This window comes from Quercus suber, unplaced genomic scaffold, assembly GCF_002906115.3.
Source record: "Quercus suber isolate HL8 unplaced genomic scaffold, Cork oak 2.0 scaffold_603, whole genome shotgun sequence".
NCBI classification, from domain to species: Eukaryota; Viridiplantae; Streptophyta; class Magnoliopsida; order Fagales; family Fagaceae; genus Quercus; species Quercus suber.
This window is the reverse complement of record NW_027070047.1, coordinates 195,303-214,347: the sequence shown is the minus strand read 5'-3', so window position 1 is coordinate 214,347 and position 19,045 is coordinate 195,303. Positions and strand designations below refer to the sequence as shown.

Here is a 19,045-nt window from a genome sequence, read left to right as displayed (position 1 = left end):
GTGCAAAGACAATGCTAACATTTATTCCTCAAAAAAATAAATAAATAAAAAGAATAAAAAGATAATGAATTAGGGTCATTCTACAGTACCCCCTATTTGTTTGGGGGGGGGGGGGGGGTACGGTACCCTCCCTAATCCTAGCCATTAATTTTTCATTGTTTCAATCCAAGCCATTCATTTAATTTTAATGGAAACCTGTTACTGGTAAAGTAGGTCAGTGTATATAAACTAAAAAAAATTCTGATGGTTCCTATCTCAACCTTTTCTCCTTCTCTTGCGTTCTCTTCTTGTTCCTCTGGTTCTCCGATTCTTTCTTCTTCCTTTCTCAGATTTTGCTCTTGCGTTCACTCCACTCCCTTATATTCATGATCACATTATATTCTTGTTTTTCTATCATTCTAGGTATGATAGAAAAAGCTACAAAATTTTATAAAGGTTTCCGATCTACAAATCAGAAGCAGCTTGAAGATAGAGATAGGTTGTTGCAGGTAATTCAATACGATTTTGTCGTTTCTTGCCCTGCTGAGTGAGGAGAAATCATAGGACCTGAGATCAAGCAGTGATTTTCATGGCAAAAAAATCGTTCTTCAAGAAAACAAATCCATATCCAGCAGAAGAAATTTCTGACTCTAACCATCCTCAGGTTGGTATTTCTTAGTCTAGATCCCTACCTCTAGATTGGCAAAATATGGGTTCTTAAATTCTTTGTAGGTCATGTATCTGTTTGGGGAAAAATTTTCTTTGGTTTTTTCAATTCAATTAATAATAGAAATTTATGCCATGTAATTGATATTTGACATGTACATGCCATAAGGTTCTTTTCCTCTCTTTCTTCTTTTGATTTTCTTGGATTTTATGATGTGAGAAGATAATTTGAATTGTGATTGAGTTAGTAAATAAGATTCAGGATGGAGGAATTTCTTGCATTTAAAGTTTGGGTTTTTATTTATTTTATTTATTTTATTTTATTTTTTTTTAATAATAGGAGTGCTTATGCATATACATGTTTATAAAAATGCCAAAAAGGGCTTTTGTTTATTTATTTAATTTTTTTCCTCTATGCATAATGTTTCCTTTCCTTAGTTATTTAATAGGCCATTGTAATGTTTTTGATGTGTTTGGATTCGGTTGGCTTCTTGTAATGGCAATAGCTATGCTTTGCCATGCTTGGCCGAGCTTTGCATTTGAGCCTGAAGATAATGTCTTAATTCATCTGAAAAAGAAAGAAAATCATGTCTAGTATTCTATGTTAACGATTTACTCGTGTTCTTAGTTTTTTTAAGAAATAGCCTTTATTGGTCCAAAGGTCTACACGTGGAAACTATCATGATGACTATTTGATCGTCATCATCATAGTTTCCATATGTAAACCTTTGAAAATGATAATAAATAGTCAAAATAAGAACTTATGGAACCTTGGTATGAAAGTAGTAATAATTCTAGAGAATTACAACATCTTTCTTCCATAAAAAAATAGAAACAAGCTGTCCTAACTCCTAACAGACATAGTAATTCAGCAAAAAAAAGAAGAAAAAATTATGTTTTAATTCATAAAAGCAGATAACTTATATAAAATACAATTGGTATCATGAATACTGTTGATATCAAAGACTAAAGTTCAAGTTATATAAAATACAATTCTTCAGATGGCTTAAGAAATTTGTTGGTTTCTGAAGGGTGCACTAGTTGGTTCACACAAGGGGAGTTGCCGTTTATACAATACATCTAGTGCTGGTTTAGAAAGCTCTCTGTGTGTGCATGGTTGGTTTAGTCAAGTTTTTTGTGCACTAACTGTTAATAACTTCTTTATCTGTTCATACTTTCAGAGAATAAGTTGCAACAAAAAAGCCAAATCAATCTGAGAACAAGAAGAAGAAATCTTATAACAAGAAAATCTCTGGTTTCCAGGTAATCTGGTGGCTCTACCATCTTGTACTTTTTATGAGATTATTATAAATTCAAATACAATTAACTTGCCGATTTCTTTCTATTTTACTCTTTCCTTGTTCAGCTGATTTTCACTTGTAAAGATGGTTTGTATGCCTACTTTGAGAGACAAGTTTGGTTGATACTTTTCAGTTGCTGATCAGTTTATCTAAACAGTTTGCTCCTGGTAGTTCATCAAAAGTTCTCATCACATCTGCAGATTCATGAATTCGGGTTGTTGATGGTATTGATCTGGTTCACAAGTTTAAAGGTATAAATAAGATACATCAAATTTTGTCTTCATTTGTTGTTGTTACTTTTCATTTTTTATTATTTATTAACATGAAAATGATTGATACATGAAATTTTTGTCTTAAACCTGGTTGACATGATTAATATCATTGTACCTCCAAAAGTTGATACCTTTCTTCATTTCCTGGAGTTCTCAATGGTACTTTCATTATGCAAAGTGTTAAAAATTGCTTTGAACTTAATGGCCCTGGTACTCCATGGCTAACTCTTAGATTTAGGCTGTTATAGTTCTGACTTGCAACTATTAAAATATTGTAAATATATGATCTTTAGGAAGGAAAATGGTTAAGTCACTAATTTGGAGAGCAAGAACCTATTGTTAAGCCACTGTGGATCACAAATTTTTTTTATAAACCATTATAGTAGCCTTTTAGTTACAATACGCTAAACCTGTGACCTTTGGAAATATGGTGTAGCATGAATGTGCTTGACTCGGTGCTCTTTAGAGGCGTGTAGAACTTACCTATAAAAGAAACTACATAATAAATTAGTTGAACTTTTCAATAAAATTACTTATCAAAAAAATAAATAAACAAATTAGTTGGAAAAAAAAAACTTGCTGTCAAAAGGCATGAATCTTTGAGTTGGACCTTATAAAAAACTTATCAATATTTTGTTATAAATTTTAAGGATATTAATTTATTTTTAACTCTTGTGTTCCTTCTGTGTTTATCACTTTAGTCATAATGTCTTTATTATATGCTTTATTTGATAAATTCCCCTTTGATGTGTAGAAAACTACCAGAATTCTCTATGCAATGAGGTGTGCTCTTATGAACGTCTCATTTTTCTAAGTGTTGATAGTTATACCATGTAAATGCAGATACTGTAGTTACCACTTGAGCTGCAAAAGGGACAATAAGAAATTCCTACAAGTTAAAAGTTGCCATGTTCAAAACTTAGGAATGAATAATCCAGACATGTAGACCAATTGCAAGATGCATTTGATTCTCTTTTTCAATTATTGCCATGATGGTATTCAAATATAGATGTGAAGAAACACATTGTAGTGGATTTCTTTGTAAATGAATTTTTTCCTTCTTATGATTAGCAAGTAGCAGAGTAAGTAGAAGTCAAGATACTTATAATGGATTTCTTTGTAGTTTTTCAGCTTCCTTTAGATACTTTACAACAAGAGACTTGTTTGTAGTGCATGAAACTGGGTTGTATATCATTTCACCTTATCGTTATTATGAGGTAAAAAACACTATATTTAGCTCCAAGTGCAAGTAGGTGGTATGTTTTCTTTGGACCATCTATGGCATATACAAATAGAACAAATGAATTATTTAATTTTTCATATATGAACTTGGGAAAAATGGTTTCATTGGCATATACAAATAGAACTAATGAATTATTTATTTTTTCATATATGAACTTGTGGAAAAATGGTTTCATATAGCATTCAAATCAAGAGAGCAAAAATATTATAACACCCAAAATTTGCCCAATCAATGCAAAAAATAAAATAAAATAAAAAATTACATTAGTTTATGTATCACTTGTGTAAAATATGAAATTTAAAATTTCAAAATAAATGGCTGAGAGGGGGTCATATGTGATGTTTGTTCTACTAAATGACTTTCCAAGGCTAACTCAACTATATGGCCATGTGCTAACTACTTCCTGGTATTGTAGTTTTCAAGCTATAACAAGTTTTGTCCATGTTTGAAGATTGTTTTGAGAAAATTCTGCAGATACATAATGCCTTTCATTTCTACATAAGTTTATCACTAATACAATCATCACATAATGTCCTGCTTTTTTTTTCTCTTTCCTTTGTTTTATTGTCCAATTTATTTTATTTAAGTTAACTCATTGCCTCTTTTTTTTCTCCTTAGAAAAATACAAAAGCATGTGCTTATAAAAACAAAGTTATTGACAATTGGAGGACATTGAGATCTTGTGTGGGAGGAATAGAGCTCCTAGAGTTAGTGCAAAATATATGGACAATGCAATTGAAGCTATGATTGAGGAAGGAGAAAAGTGATGAATTCTCCTTTTGCACAACAACACATCAACATTTGGTATCAATAAGTTATGCAATTGAACCTTGCCAAAGAAAAATGAGTATAAAATATCCACTTTGAAACAATTTTTTAGTTTGAGATTTTGAATGTTGTTAAAAAATAAAATAAAAACCCATGTATTTTGGGTACTCTCTCTCTCTCTCTCTAAAATATTTTAGTTGGCAAGAGTTGGCGAGACATTTTTTTAGTTGGCTATGATGGAAGATATTTAATCATTATCTTGTCAATTGGTCTATCAATGGCTTCTTTGTTTTGAATTTTGTGTAAAAACATATTTTGGATATTTTATCATCTTTGTTGAAATAGAACTTTTTAGCTGTTAAGAACTTTAAAACAATTTTTTAGTTTGAGATTTTATATGTTGAGAAAAAACTCATACATTTGGGTTCTCTCTTTATGTTGATATAGAACATTTTAGTTGCCAATGGTTGGCAAAAAATAATTTAGTTGGCTCTGATAACAGATTTTTAGTCATCATCTTGTCAATTGGATTATCAATGGCTTTTTTATTAGCTCATGTATTTATTAAAAAATGTTAATAAAATTAAAATGTAGAAGGTTTAAGAAAAATAATAATTGGAAAACATATTTTATTGATTTTTAAATTCAAATCCAAATCCAAATTTAAGTATCCAAACAATAGAATTTCAAATTCGTCATTGTATAGAAAGACCCAAACAAGGAATTTAAAAATAAATGGATTTCAAATCAAGGCCTTTTAAATCCATTAATTTTAAAATCAACGAGTTTCAAATCAAGCAAATCAAGTGGTTGTATAAATTTTTTATTGTCATTTTGGTCTTGCAAATCACTGGCGGCTCTACCTGTATGTGAGAGTGGTACCCTCAATGGTCAAAAAAGAATTATATATGCAAAAAAAATTTATATAAATAATTATTTTTAATTAATATGTTCTAGGACCACCCTAACTTGAAAATATTGTATATATATTTCAAAAATATATATTATTTACTAAATTAACCTATTTTGACCACCCTAATAAAAATGTTGAACACTTTTACTTGAAACTCATAAGAATTTGAGTTCAATAAATATAAGAGTAATGCTACATCCACAATATTTTTAGAATAAATTTTATGTGGTAAGCTATTACTAATTCTAATTTAGATTCAATATTGACATGTTTTACCCACCAATAACTGGCTAATAACTTGTTGCACAAGATTTGTTATGAAATTATTGTGACCATTTTATTATTCTTATATCAACATTTTTAATTTGTAATTTATCTTTTATTAGTCTTTTTTTTTTCTTATTCTCATTGTTAATACAAAAAATTGTAATTTTTTTTTAGGTTTAAAGGGTATTTCTTTCATTTTTTAGGTATTAGGGTCATTTTGGTTATTTTTTAGGTTTTAATGATACCCCAATAATTTTTTTAGAGTTTTGGGCTTATTTTGGTAATTTTTAAGTGTTCGGATGCGTTTTGGTAATTTTAGTATATTTAAGGGTATTTCCGAAATTTTAGAGAATTTAGGGGTATTTTTGTTATGTATATTTGTCAATTATTAGATAATTCGATGGCGTAGGGTTAGGTTGGCTATGACCATATGTAATATTAGTACGACTTAATATGATGATGGAACAGTCAAATATGAGTATAAAAAAAAAAAAAAAACAAAAACAAAAAAGAACCATTGACTGTAACAAAAATAGGGTCATGTGTGATATTGGTACTACCCAATGTGACAATGAAACTATCAAATATGAGAAAAAAAATAAGGAAACCACCAAATGTGATTAAAGTACAGTCACATGTGATGTTGGTACTGCACAATTTAAGGATGGTATTCTTAAATGTGAGAAAAAAATATGAGTACAACCGAATGTGGCAAAAGTATGGTCAAATGTGATGTTAGTACTACCTAATATGACAATGGAACCATCAAATGTGAGAAAAAATAAAGGAACCACCGAATGTGACAAAAGTACAATCACATGTGATGTTGGTAATGCCCAATGTGACAATAGAACTGTCAAATGTGAGGAAAAAATTCAAGTACCACCGAATGTGAGAAATGTACGATCAAATGTGATGTTGGTACTGCCCAATGTAACAATGGAACCATCAAATGTGAGAAAAAAAAAAAGGGAATCACTGAATGTGATAAAAGTATAGTCCTTGTAATGTTGAAACTGTACAATGTGAGGATGGAACCGTCAAATGTGAGAAAAAAGTAAAGGAAACACCAAATGTGAGAAAAGAACTGTAACAAGAGATGTTGAAACTACACAATGTGAGAATGAAACTGTTAAATGTGAGAAGAAAGTAAGGGAACCACTAAATGTGAGAACAGAACTGTCACATGTGATGTTAGAACTACACAATGTGAAAATGGAATCGTCAAATGTGAGAAAAAAAGTAAGAGAACCACCATATGTGAGAAAAGAACTGTCACATGTGATATTGAAACTGCACAATGTGAGAATGAAACCATCCAAAGTAAGGGAACCATCCAATGTGACAAAAGAACTGTCACATGTGACAAAAATAAAGCAGATGCGATGCTGGTACTGCTTAATATGACAATGAAACCATCAAATTTGAGGAAAAAAAAGGAACCATTATATGTGACAAAAGAACTGTTAAATGTGGTGTTGGAATTGCACAATGTGAGAATGGAACCATCAAATGTGAGAAAAAAGTAAGGGAACTACCAAATGTGAGAAAAGAACTGTTACATTTGACGTTGGAACTGCACAATATGAGGATAAAACCGTTGAACGTGAGAAAAAAAATAAGGAACAACCAAATGTAAGAAAAGAACTGTCAAATGTGATGTTGGAACTGAACAATATGAGGATCGAACTGTCAAATATGAGAAAAAAAGTAAGGGGACTACCAAACTGTCACGTGTAATGTTGGAATCACACAATATGAGGATGGAACCATCAAATATGAGAAAAAAGTAAGAGAACCACCAAATATGAGAAAATGACAGTCACATGTGATGTTGGAACCACAACATGTAAAGATGGAACCGACATGTATGAGAAAACAGTAAAGGAATCACCAAATGTGACAAAAGAATTGTCACATGTAATGTTGGAATTGCACAATATGAGAATGGAATCGTCAAATATATATAGAAAAAAAAAAAAAAAAAGAGTAAGGGAACCACCAAATGTAATAATAGAACTATCACATGTGATGTTGAAACTGCACAATGTGAGATGAAACCGTCAAATGTGAGAAAAAAATAAGGGAACCACCAAATGTGACAAAAGAATTGTCATGTGTGATGTTGGAACTGCATAATGTGAGGATGGAACCGTCAAGTGTGAGAAAAAAAGTAAGGGAACCATTAAATGTGAGAAAAAAACTATCACATGTGATGTTGGAACTGCACAATATGAGTATAAAACCGTCAAGTGTGAGAAAAAAGTAAGGGAACCACCCAATTTGACAAAATAATTGTCATATGTGATGTTGGAACCGCACAATGTAAGGATGGAACCAATAAATGTAAAAAAAAAAAGTAATGGAACCACCAAATGTGAGAAAAAACTGTCACATGTGATGTTATAACTGCACAATGTGAGGATGAAACCGTCAAATGTGAGAAAAAAGTAAGGGAACCACCAAATGTGAGAAAAGAATTGTCACATGTAATGTTGAAATTGCATAATGTGAGTATGAAACCGTGAAATGTGAGAAAAAAAGTAAGGGAACCACCCAATGTGGGAAAAAATTGTCACATGTGATGTTGAAACTACACAATGTGATGATGGAACCGTCAAATGTGAGAAAAAAAAGTAAGGGAACCACCAAATGTGAGAAAAGAACTGTCACATGTGATGTTGGAACTGCACATTGTGAGGATGGAACAGTCAAGTATGAGAAAAAAGTAAGGGAACCACCCAATGTGACAAAAGAACTGTCATATGTGATATTGGATCTGCATAATGTGAGGATGGAACCGTCAAATGTGAAAAAAAAAAAGCATGGGAACCACTAAATGTGAAAAAAAAACTGTTATATGTAATGTTGGAACTGCATAATGTGGGGATGAAGCTGTCAAATGTGAGAAAAAAGTAAAGGAACTACTAAATGTGAGGAAAGAAATATCACATGTGATGTTGGAACTACACAATGTGAGGATGAAATCGTCAAGTGTGAGAAAAAAGTAAGGAAACCACTCAATGTGACAAAAGAACTGTCATATATGATGTTAGAACCGCACAATGTGAGGATGAAACCGTCAAATGTGAGAAAAAAAAGAGTAAGGGAGCCACCAAATGTGAGAAAAAAACAGTCATATGTGATATTGGAACTGCACAATGTGAGGATGGAATCGTCATACATGAGAAAAAAGTAAGAACCACCAAATGTGAGAAAAGAACTGTCACATGTGATGTTGGAACTGTACAATGTGAGGATAGAACCGTCAAATGTGAGAAAAAAGTAACTTGACGTAGCAGGTTACCTACTAATGGGTACCGTACCCCCCCCTTTTTTTTTGAGGGGTACCGTAGAATTACTCAATGAATTAATGATATTATTTTAAAATTTCTTAACCATTGTTATTATTACAATTCTTGAGTTTCTAAAAAAATTTCCAAATTGTGGACGTGGGGGCCTGTGCAGTCGTGGAGAAAGGAGGACCGCAAGTCATATTTAAGGGCCCGGTATTTATGTATTCTGTAATCCATTAATACAATCACATGAGCATTCTATGTTACACTTTTGCCTTTTTATTTTTAATGAAAATGCATTTTTGGTTCCTATATTTTGGGCTGATTCTTGATTTGGTTTCTTAATTGATTTCACTTCTAGATCAGTCCTTAATTTCGAAATATCGTTTTTATTTTGTTTCCTGCCATCAACCTAGTAACGGAAACTTCCTACGTGGCAGACAGAATGCCCTCTTTATTTATGTAGTGTTGATATGACAATTAAAATATTATTAAAAATAATTATTTGGCATTTTTAAATGACACGTCAGCATTTAAATTTTTTAAAGAAAGTCACGTCAGAAACTTTATATAAAAAAAGAAATTAAATTAAAAAAAACCTTAAATCTAATTTAATTAAAAAAATTATTACTTATCATTATTAATTTTCATAAGACCATTACAATTTGTTCTTTGTGTTCTTCCCAATCAAACCCAACAACCAATAACTCAAACCCAGATCACAACAACACAAACGAAAAGAAAAAAAGAAAAGAAAAAGAAATGGAGATCAAACACAAACATAGACCAATATCACAAATAGAGATCAAACATAGACCTAGATCACAACAACACAAACGAAAAAAAAGAAGAAAAAGAAATAGAGATTAAACACAAACACAGACCTATATCACCAATAGAGATCTAACATAGACCCAGATCACAACAACACAAACGAAAAAAAGAAAGAAAAAGAAACAAAGATCAAACACAAACACAGACCCAGATCACAAATAGAGATCAAACACAAACGAACCCTAGATCACAACCCAAACCAAAATAATCAGCAGACCCAACCACCGATCCAAAAAACAAGCCACAAAAAACAAGTTACCACCACATCGAATCTTAAATGTCATTTCCCATTTTCCATAAATATAAATTTTCTAATTTTCCCCCTTTCCATTTAACAAGGAAAAGAGAGAGAAGCAAAAATAACTACAAAAGGTATAAACAAGAATCAAGCAAACATAGCAACTACATATAGGACAGGTACAACTCATATATCATAAGCCCAGCCTCAACAAGAATCCCAAAAATTTTGAGCATCAAAGGACATTAATAAGTAGAAGCTAAGCATGGATAATGAGATAAACTGGCAGTAGCTTGAGTTGTAGATATCAAGGGTGGTGGTGCTTTTCTTCATCAGAAAAGGCGACCTCATCACTGAGATTAGAGAAAGCTTGGGTCAGATCAAAGTTTGGCAAATCGACGAGCGAACGAGTTCGACAACAGCGACCTCATCACTGAGATTTGAGAGAGTTTGGGTTAGATCGGTGTTTGGTAGATCGGCAGAGATGAGATTTGGAGAGAGTTTGGGTCTGAGAGAGATTTCGTTGAGGGTGAAGAGAGAAAGAGAGAATTAGAGATAGAGAGAGTTTAGAGTTTAGAGTTTGGGTCTGATCGCTGATGAGCTTAAAAGAAAAAGAAAAAGAATAAAGGTTAACGAAAAAGAAAAAGAATTAAAAGGATAATTTTTAATTTAAAAAAAATAATTTTAATTAAATTAGATTTAAGGTTTTTTTTTTAATTTAATTTCTTTTCCTTTTTATTTTATTTTATTTTTTTATAAATTTTTTGATGTTCTTGTGTTTTTGTGATCAGTGTTCATGTTCTTGTTTATTTTTATTCAAATATGAATTGATGTATTTTTATGTTTTAAATTTTGTTTTTACGTTTTTAAATTTTTTTAAAATTGATTTATTTTTTAAAATTATATGCTGACATGGATGCTGACGTCGTATTTTTTATTTTTACTTTTTGGTTGTGTCAACATTTAATATGCTAGCTAAGCACTCCGTTTGCCATCTTAGATTTTTCTGTTACTGGGTTGATGGTAGGGACCAGAATAAAAATGATTTTTCGAAATCAGGGACTGACCTAAGACCGATATTAATTTAGGAACCAAATCGAGAATCAGCCCAAAATGTAGGGACCAAAAATGCATTTTCGCCTTTATCTTTTATTTTTTTATTTTTTATAATTAGAATCTATCAGCTGGGATTCTAGAATTAAAGAAACTCTTATTCTTCTTCTTGTTTCTGTTTGGTGGTTAAAATTTGTATAATTTGTTGAATTTAAAAATCATTGACTAGGATTTTTTTTTTTTTTTTTAGATTGCATCAAGATCAATAGAATGCCAACTTGAAGAGGAAGGTCACTATTTGTTCATCAAATAAAAAAGAAGAGGGACATTATTCTTCTATATAGCAGGATTCTATAAAGAAAAGAAGACCTTAAAAAAAAGAAAAGAAAAAAGAGGGAATGATTGGTGTGATTGAAATTTGAAACATAGAAACACAACCCTAAATAAATAAATGAAGTTCAGTGGAATTGGGAAGAAAAGAAAACAAGAAAGTTTATGTAAACGCCTTTTTTTGGTTTCTCAACTTCTATGACAAGTATGTGAAAAATTGTATCAATCATAAACCCTTATTATGAAGGTAAGGTTAAATTGCTTGCAACTTATCACTTTGATATATATAAATATATATATATATATATAATTTTTTTTTTTGTGTTTACTGTTTAGTAAATTTTTATTTATTTATTTATTTATTTTTTAAGAATTGTTAATTCGTTTGATTCACTACTAGGACTTGGGCCTTGGATTTTTCTACCTCTCTACTCTTGGGCCTTGGATTCACTACTAGGACTTCAAGTACAGGGGTGTACCTTTGATTTCAGCCCATACAAACTCAAAATAGATCCACTAAAAAATCATGCTTCTCAAAGTTAGAAAAAAAAATTCGATTTCACACTCTTAACACTCACATGGAAACAAAATGAACCGGCTTGGGTTGGGTATACAAGAGCACTTAACCAATGGCAGATCTCAATGGGCAACCATCGATATGCAGCCCGCGAGATTGTATTTTGAAATATTTGGACCATGAACTCCTCGGTGACTCCCATTGGCTTTTTAACTAAGCGAAATAATCAATTGTGCAAATCAACAATTCCATTCATTGTGTGCTCACACGGGGTTGCCATGGGCACTGGACCCCAGAGTAGCCTTAGGCCTACACCGCTTAGTCCATTGCCTAAGGTCCCCTACAAGAGAAAGGCCCCCAAATTTGGGTGCAAAAATTAAATTTATATATGGAGATACATAGACAAAAATTTGAATAATGGTTTAGATAAGAAAAATTTAAATATATAAGTTTTACAAATAGATGTATCACTAATTATAAAGTAATTCAAATAAGAATATTCTAGAAATACTATAAATTTTACTACATAGTTTTTACAAATTGATGTGACAATGAATATGATTGGTGAATCTCAACAACTTAGGAGGTGTTTGGGTGTGTTGTTAAAACAACAGTTTTCATTGTTTAAACAACACAATACGTCTTTCCACAATATTTTTTCACTCACATGTATTTCCACAATACTTAAATAACATTGCTAAAACAACATTACCAAACGGTCCCTTATTAAATGCATTTTTGAATTACTTTTTGTAATTGGTGATACATCTTGATCTTTGTAAGCTCCATGTTGTAAAATTTATAATGTCCCTAGTATTATTCATTCAAATACTTGTTTATTATCTTCTTAAATTATCAATAATCACATTAGTTATTACATCTGTGGGGGGAAAAGGTCCCAGTCTAACATAGTGAGCCGAGAGCCCATATGAGGACCACTGTGCGACCGAGAAGAAAGAGATGGTAAGGGCAAGACCCATCTGAAAGAAGGACCCATAACGGGAAAAGTGATTACAATCCGAAGAGGTCGCCTTCTGTTCGAAGAGGTCACACTCCTCTGACGCGAATAGTAGGGATCAGTTGAACGTATAAAAGGTCAAGGTGATCTTCCGAGGACTCCTTCTGATCAAGATAAGCTCTGAGTACACTGGGAGACAATAAAGATGAAGAAATATCTAAAGGAAAAGTTGTTACCACCGTATTTAATGCTCTGAAGCAACTTTTCTGGCCGCATTTATGTGGAGAAGACCCCTGAACAGGGTATCCTCACTTACCGCCACTCACATAGAGCTAAAGGAGATGCTTGACATGACATATACTCAAGTAGACACACGGATAAGAAACAAGTGGACGATGGAGATGAAGAGAGGGGAGGTTATATAAAGGCAAGAAGCTCCTAACAAGGAGGGGAGGAACTTGGCTGTAACCTTAAGATTTGTATTTGCCAGATAATATAGCTCTTCGGATATCCATTCTTTACGTGCAAATTCATGTTGGCTTGTGCTTAAGGGTTGTGATCCGTTGTTGTTGAGCCCATACTTAACCTAGCTCTTTCACCCATACTCTACAAATTCATTGTTTTAGGCTTGAGCCACAATTCCTAACCCTACAATTGGCGCCGTCTGTGGGAAGAGCTTGAGTGTAGGGAGAAGCAGCAGCAGTTGATCATGGCTGAACTAGGGCAACAACCGGCAGAATCTGGGGCGTCCCAACATATAGACCATTTTCTCAATTTGGAGCGGAGACAAGACCGTAAAGGCAGTGTGCATACTACACACACTGAATGAACTTAACCTCATGGCGGAAGTCATGTTTCTCATGCAGAGAAAAACAGCATGCAAATAGAGATTGAAAGGTTAAGAAGGGAGCTGCGCCATGCGAAGAGAAAACGTGTTGCCTCACACTCTGATGACGAATTAAGTGACGAACAAGACATCACTTATGAACAAAGATCTCGAACTCCAATCAGCGAATCTTTTTCATATGAGGATGAACATCCCCGCAAGAAGCAACCTCAAAGGCCATCACATGGAGGGGTGGGAAATGATGCCATGAGCAAGGTTTTGAACCAAATCTCCAGGTCCCCTTTCACGTGTAGGATTAAAGGAGCGAAACTTCCTCGGCGTTTTAACCAGCCAACCTTTACTATTTACAATGGTAAAACTGATCCTGTGGAACATGTGAGCTATTTTAACCAAAGGATGGCTGTCTACTCCAGAGATGAAGCTCTGATTTGCAAGGTATTCCCTTCTAGTCTTGGACCCGTGGCCATGAGGTGGTTTGACAACCTGAAAGTAGACTCCATCAATTCCTACCAAGAGCTCACTTAAGCTTTTGGTTCACGTTTTGTCACATACCGACGGGTGGCCAGGCCCTTGTCTTCCATGCTATCCTTGAACATGCGTGAAGGTGAGTCCCTTAAGGCGTATTTGGATAGGTATTGGGAGATGTTTAACGATGTGGAGGGCAACTTTGATGCAATGGCCCTAGACACGTTTAAGGGGTCTCCTCACTGATCACGGTTTAAGGACATCCTTGTCTGGCAAGCCTGTCACTAACATGCGTCAACTTATGGACCGTATTGAAAAATATGAAAGGGTTGAAGAAGATCAGTAGCAGGGGAAGGGTAAGGATAAGGTTGTCCCCCAGGACAGGAAGGATTTCAGGTCGGATCGTTACAACAGCAATAAGCCGAGGAGAGATTTCGCTGGGCAGTCGGGCTCAGCAAATGCTCAAGCAGTCAATACAGTATTCAAGGAGCCAATTCATCAAGTTTTGGAAAAGATCAAGAATGAATCATTCTTTAGGTGGTCGAGTAAAATGGTAGGGAACCCTGAGAGGCGCAATCACAATCTCTATTGTCAATACCATCAAGACCATGGGCATGCCACTAAAGACTGCAGAAGTTTGTGGGATCATTTGGACCAGTTGGTCCGTGAAGGCAGGTTGAGGCACCTTTTGCACCACTCTAGTGGCCGAGGAGGTCAAGTAAATTTTGAGTCCGAGAAGAGGGATTCTACGAAACCTCCATTAGGTACTATTAACGTCATTTTCGCAGTGCCAGGAAGAACAGAGTCCTGGCCGTCCAAAGTTATGTCAGTAGCTCAGATACCAACAGGGGATATAGGCCAAGATTCGAGGAGCTCTAGACAGTCTGTCCAGCCTGTTTTAGGCTTTTCGGACGAAGATAAAGCTGGAACCATTCAACCTCACGACGATGCTTTAGTAGTCACACTCAGGATCGGGGATATGATGTGAAGAGGGTGATGGTGGACCAGGGTAGCGCGGTGGAGATTATGTATCCTGACCTTTTCAAGGGGCTGAACCTCAGGGATGATGACTTAACTTCATATTGTTCTCCCCTGGTTAGCTTAGAGGGAAGGATGGTCACCCCGAAAGGACAGAGACGGCTGCCCGTACAGACTGGCTCAGAAGTAGTGGAAGTGGACTTCATTGTTGTTGATGTTTATTCCCCTTACACGGCAATTGTAGCCAGACCTTGGTTACACACGCTAGGGGCTGTTTCCTCCACTCTGCATCAAAAAGTCAAATATCCATCCGAAGGGTGCATTTGTGAAATCCGCGGAGATCAATCCTCGGCTACGCAATGTTTGGTGGCTGCCATACGACACGATCCTGAGACTGAATCCTCAGCCGGGGCAGAAGGAGACCTATAGCAGTTAAGGGGTCGGTTATCACCCATCGAAGGTCATGATGAAGGCGCTAAATGCGAGGACCTAGTGCGGGTTTTAATTGGGACCAATCCTGAAAGATACTTTCAAATCGGATCTCAAATACCTCAACCAGAGAAAGAAGAGCTAATTGATTTCCTTAAAAGAAATATTGACGTATTCGCCTGGAGTACTTATGAAGCCCCAAGAGTGGACCCGGAGTTCATTTGCCATCATTTGAGGGTTAACCCAATTAGTGTACCCAAGAAGCAGCCTCCTCGGCGGCCATCCAAAGAGCATGCGGATGCAGTCAAAGAAGAGGTGATGAAGCTCAAACAAGCTGGGGCTATTAAAGAAGTTTTTTACCCCGAATGGTTGGCAAATACTGTGGTGGTAAAGAAGAAGAGCGGAAAGTGGCAAGGTGAAGCTGAATAATGGAGATATCAAGGGAAAAACAGTCTCATGGAAGAGGACATCTCTAGATATAGAAAATTTTCTTTGTAGCTAAATCAAGGACCTTTGTAACCCTTAACACCATAAGGATATCCCAGAAAAACACATGGCAGAGACCTAGGAGCAAATTTGACCTATTGTGAGAAAAGTGGAAACAAAACATAGGCATCCAAAAACTCTTAGATGATCATAGGAGGGAATTTTATTATAAAGTTTCTCAAAAGGAGTTTTGTTGCTAAAATGGAAGATGGCAGTCTATTGATGAATATACAGCAGCTAGAACACAATCACCCCAAAAGTAAGAGGCATATTGGACTGAAATTTTAGGGCTCTTGCAATGCTCAATATGTGTTGATGTTTCCTCTCCACAACTGAATTCTGTTGTGGAGTGGCTACACATGAATGTTGATGTAAAATTCCATGAGAAGCATAAATTCTTTTAGGATAAACTCTTGAGCATTATCAGTCCGAATAGCCTTGATTTTGGTGTTAAACTGTGTGAATATCATGTTGAAAAAGGAAATCAACAATGGTCTAGTTTTTGATTTGTTTTTCATGAGATACAACCATGTGGACCTAGTTGCATCATCAACTATGGTAAGAAATATCTAAAACCATCATGAGTGGGTTTAGCAAAAGGACCCCATACATCACAGTGAATAAGATCAAAAGCAGATTCAGACATGTGATTGAAGAAAGGAAAGGGCAAACGTTTCTGTTTTGCAATGGGACAAAGAGTACAAGTTTTATTGCTATGAATATTGCTTACATCAGGAATACAATCATGTAAAGCAAGTAATTTTGCATCTGAAGCATGTCCTAGTCTAAGATGCCAAAGGAAAGGCTTGGTTATGACAGGAATTTCAGAAACATTATTAACAAAGGTATGGAAGACAGAATCCAGAATAGATGATGCTGCAGAATCAGTTTTGCAAGGAGTTGTAGATAGCAAGTAGAGGTTGTTATGTAGTTTACCCACTCCAATCGTTTTCCAACAAGAAAGGGCCTGTATGAAGCATAAATTTGACAAGAAAACACAGCAACATGATAGGCTTTTTGTCAATTTACTTACTGATATCAAATTGAAAGTGAAAGCAGGAACACATAGCACATTTTCAAGAATAAGGCTAGCTGTAACTTGAATGGTGCCAATGTGTGTGACAACTACTCTTTCACCATTAGGTAATTGAACAAAAGATGAAATGGAACTTGTGATTTTGGTGAAAAGGTTAACAGAATGGACAATGTGATCTGTTGCCCCAGTGTCCAAGACCCAAGTTTGTTTTCCAAGAATTGTTTTATTGGCTGGATTTGATGAAAAAATTGAATGCTGCATATTCAAGCACATAGAGTCTTGTAGAGAAGCACAAAGATTACCTGAAATGGCAGAATTTGCTGTGGCTGCAACATCATTGGAAGTACCAGATGTGGATGTATGAGTATTCAATAGAGAAAGCAACTGTTGATACTGTTCTGAAGTAAAAGGAAAATGATTATTCTGAGGCACGAATTCAGGTTGACCTTGATCATCATCAATCATAACCTGATTAGCCTTGGCAAACCTTCCCTTTTGCTTATAACCTGGAGGAAATCCAACAATCTTGTAGCATTTTTCCATAATGTGACCAAGCTTCCACAGTGGCTGCACACAGGTCTTGCTTTGGCATTATTTCCTTTGAAATTACTCCCATTCCTGTTGTTTGGAGAAGAACCTTGATTGAAAACTTGGTTCTTAACTGCAAGTACACAGCTGATTCAACAGAGGGAGCACTATGAAAGGTTGAAAACCTTTGCCTTTCTTCCTGGATTACCAATGAGAAAACCTTATCTATCGATGGAACAGGCTCCATCATAAGGATTTGAGTCTTGACTTGTGAATAGCATTCATTCAGTCCATTGTAGAAACTGCATGATTGAATCTTGATGATAAAGATGTGCAATCTTATCATTTATTCCACAATTGCATTTGCCACATGAACAATTTGGTAAAGGCCTGAGATTCAACAATTGATCCCAAGCAGCTTGAATCTCAGTGAAGAAGGTTGTTACAGTGGAATCACCTTGCAATATAGTGGAAATTTGCTTCTGGAGCTGAGAAATTCTTGGTCCATTTGCTTGCAAGAAACGAATCTTGAGTGCATTCCACACTGCAAAAGCTGTGTCTCTGTAAATGACACTAGCTTTGATGTGAGGTGATACAGAGTTCAAGATCCAAGATGAGATCATCGAATTGCATTTTGACCATGCCTGTTTCTCGAGCGGTGTGATTGCCATGGAAGCAGTGATGGAGCCATCAACAAGCCAAGTTTACTTTTAGCATCCAAAGCCATTACCATCGCTCTAGACCAGGTTGGATAGTTATCCTCAGTCAAATGTTGAGCAACAGGATCGCACCAGGAGATTCTCCATGATGCATAAAAAATGGACTGCGAGGATCCTCCATTGGAGTAAGCTCGCGATGTGAAGAATTGGATGAAGTGGTTTCAGTGTTTGACGCCATTGATAAGAGCTCAGGCTCAGGCTCTGATACCATATAAGAAAGCACAAGTATCTAAGAGAGAAATGAAGTGCTAGAGAGAATTCAGGTTGAAGAAAACTGAATTTCCATTAATGAATTAAGCTATACAACCTCTGATCTAAATACCAGAAAACAGAGAGCATGAGAGAGCAAAACAAATATCCCTAAATACACGGAGGCAGTTATGGCACGTGAGTGAGTTAGTTACTCCACGTGTGAACTTAACTCTCCTAAAACAATATAAACTACATGTAGTTTTACACAGAAAAACATATATTATACTTATGCTACTGTCGTTTAAGGCCTGTTATTTATTTCTTCATTTTGATCTTCTTCTGTTGTATTCCTTCTCTTCCTTTCTGATGTGAACCACATTCTTCTCGTCCTTTCTGATGTGAACTACATTCTTGATAAACTATAAACTCTCTCTCTCTCTCTCTCTCTCTCTCTCTTTTCCCGCCTTTTGCCGCCACCTCTGCCATTATTTGACGTATAGTATCAGATTCATTCTTATTAGGTATACTATGGCACGTAGTCTAAAACTTTAATATCAGGAATTAGGTCAGTTTGAATTAGGGATTCAGTTTCTTTATATATATATATATATATTTTTTTTTTTTTTCTTCTTCCATTTTTTAATTTTCTTTTACAATGAAAAAAAAAAAAAATTGAAATCTAGCACTCTCTGTCTTGTATCCAATTCACACACACACCACACACACACAT

The 19,045-nt window shown here is 34.8% G+C and overlaps 1 protein-coding gene and 1 long non-coding RNA gene across 4 annotated transcripts; both read left to right on the top strand.

Moving 5' to 3' along the window:
* The first annotated feature begins 222 nt into the window (after positions 1 to 222).
* On the top strand, positions 223 to 4,378 carry LOC112023946 (uncharacterized). 3 transcript variants are annotated; one of them, XR_010625620.1, is made up of 5 exons: positions 223 to 643; positions 1,827 to 1,908; positions 2,012 to 2,197; positions 2,973 to 3,001; positions 4,080 to 4,378. It is a non-coding gene; the product is annotated as an uncharacterized LOC112023946 (long non-coding RNA). The 3 variants fall into 3 exon arrangements; XR_010625622.1 differs by having other exon boundaries at positions 224 to 643; positions 2,080 to 2,197; XR_010625621.1 differs by having other exon boundaries at positions 226 to 643; positions 2,104 to 2,197.
* A 10,565-nt stretch (positions 4,379 to 14,943) lies between these two features.
* Positions 14,944 to 15,783, top strand: LOC136063978 (uncharacterized). Its single transcript, XM_065765054.1, has 2 exons — positions 14,944 to 15,286; positions 15,386 to 15,783. Exons 1-2 carry the CDS (start codon positions 14,944 to 14,946, stop codon positions 15,781 to 15,783), a joined length of 741 nt encoding a protein of 246 aa, XP_065621126.1.
* The last annotated feature ends 3,262 nt before the right edge of the window (positions 15,784 to 19,045 follow it).

Coding starts and splice junctions, on each gene's coding strand:
- LOC136063978 (XM_065765054.1), top strand. CDS start 14,944: ATGGTGGACCAGGGTAGCGCGGTGGAGATTATGTATCCTGACCTTTTC. Junction 15,287..15,385: donor TCAATCCTCGGCTACGCAAT/GTTTGGTGGCTG, acceptor CACCCATCGAAG/GTCATGATGAAGGCGCTAAA.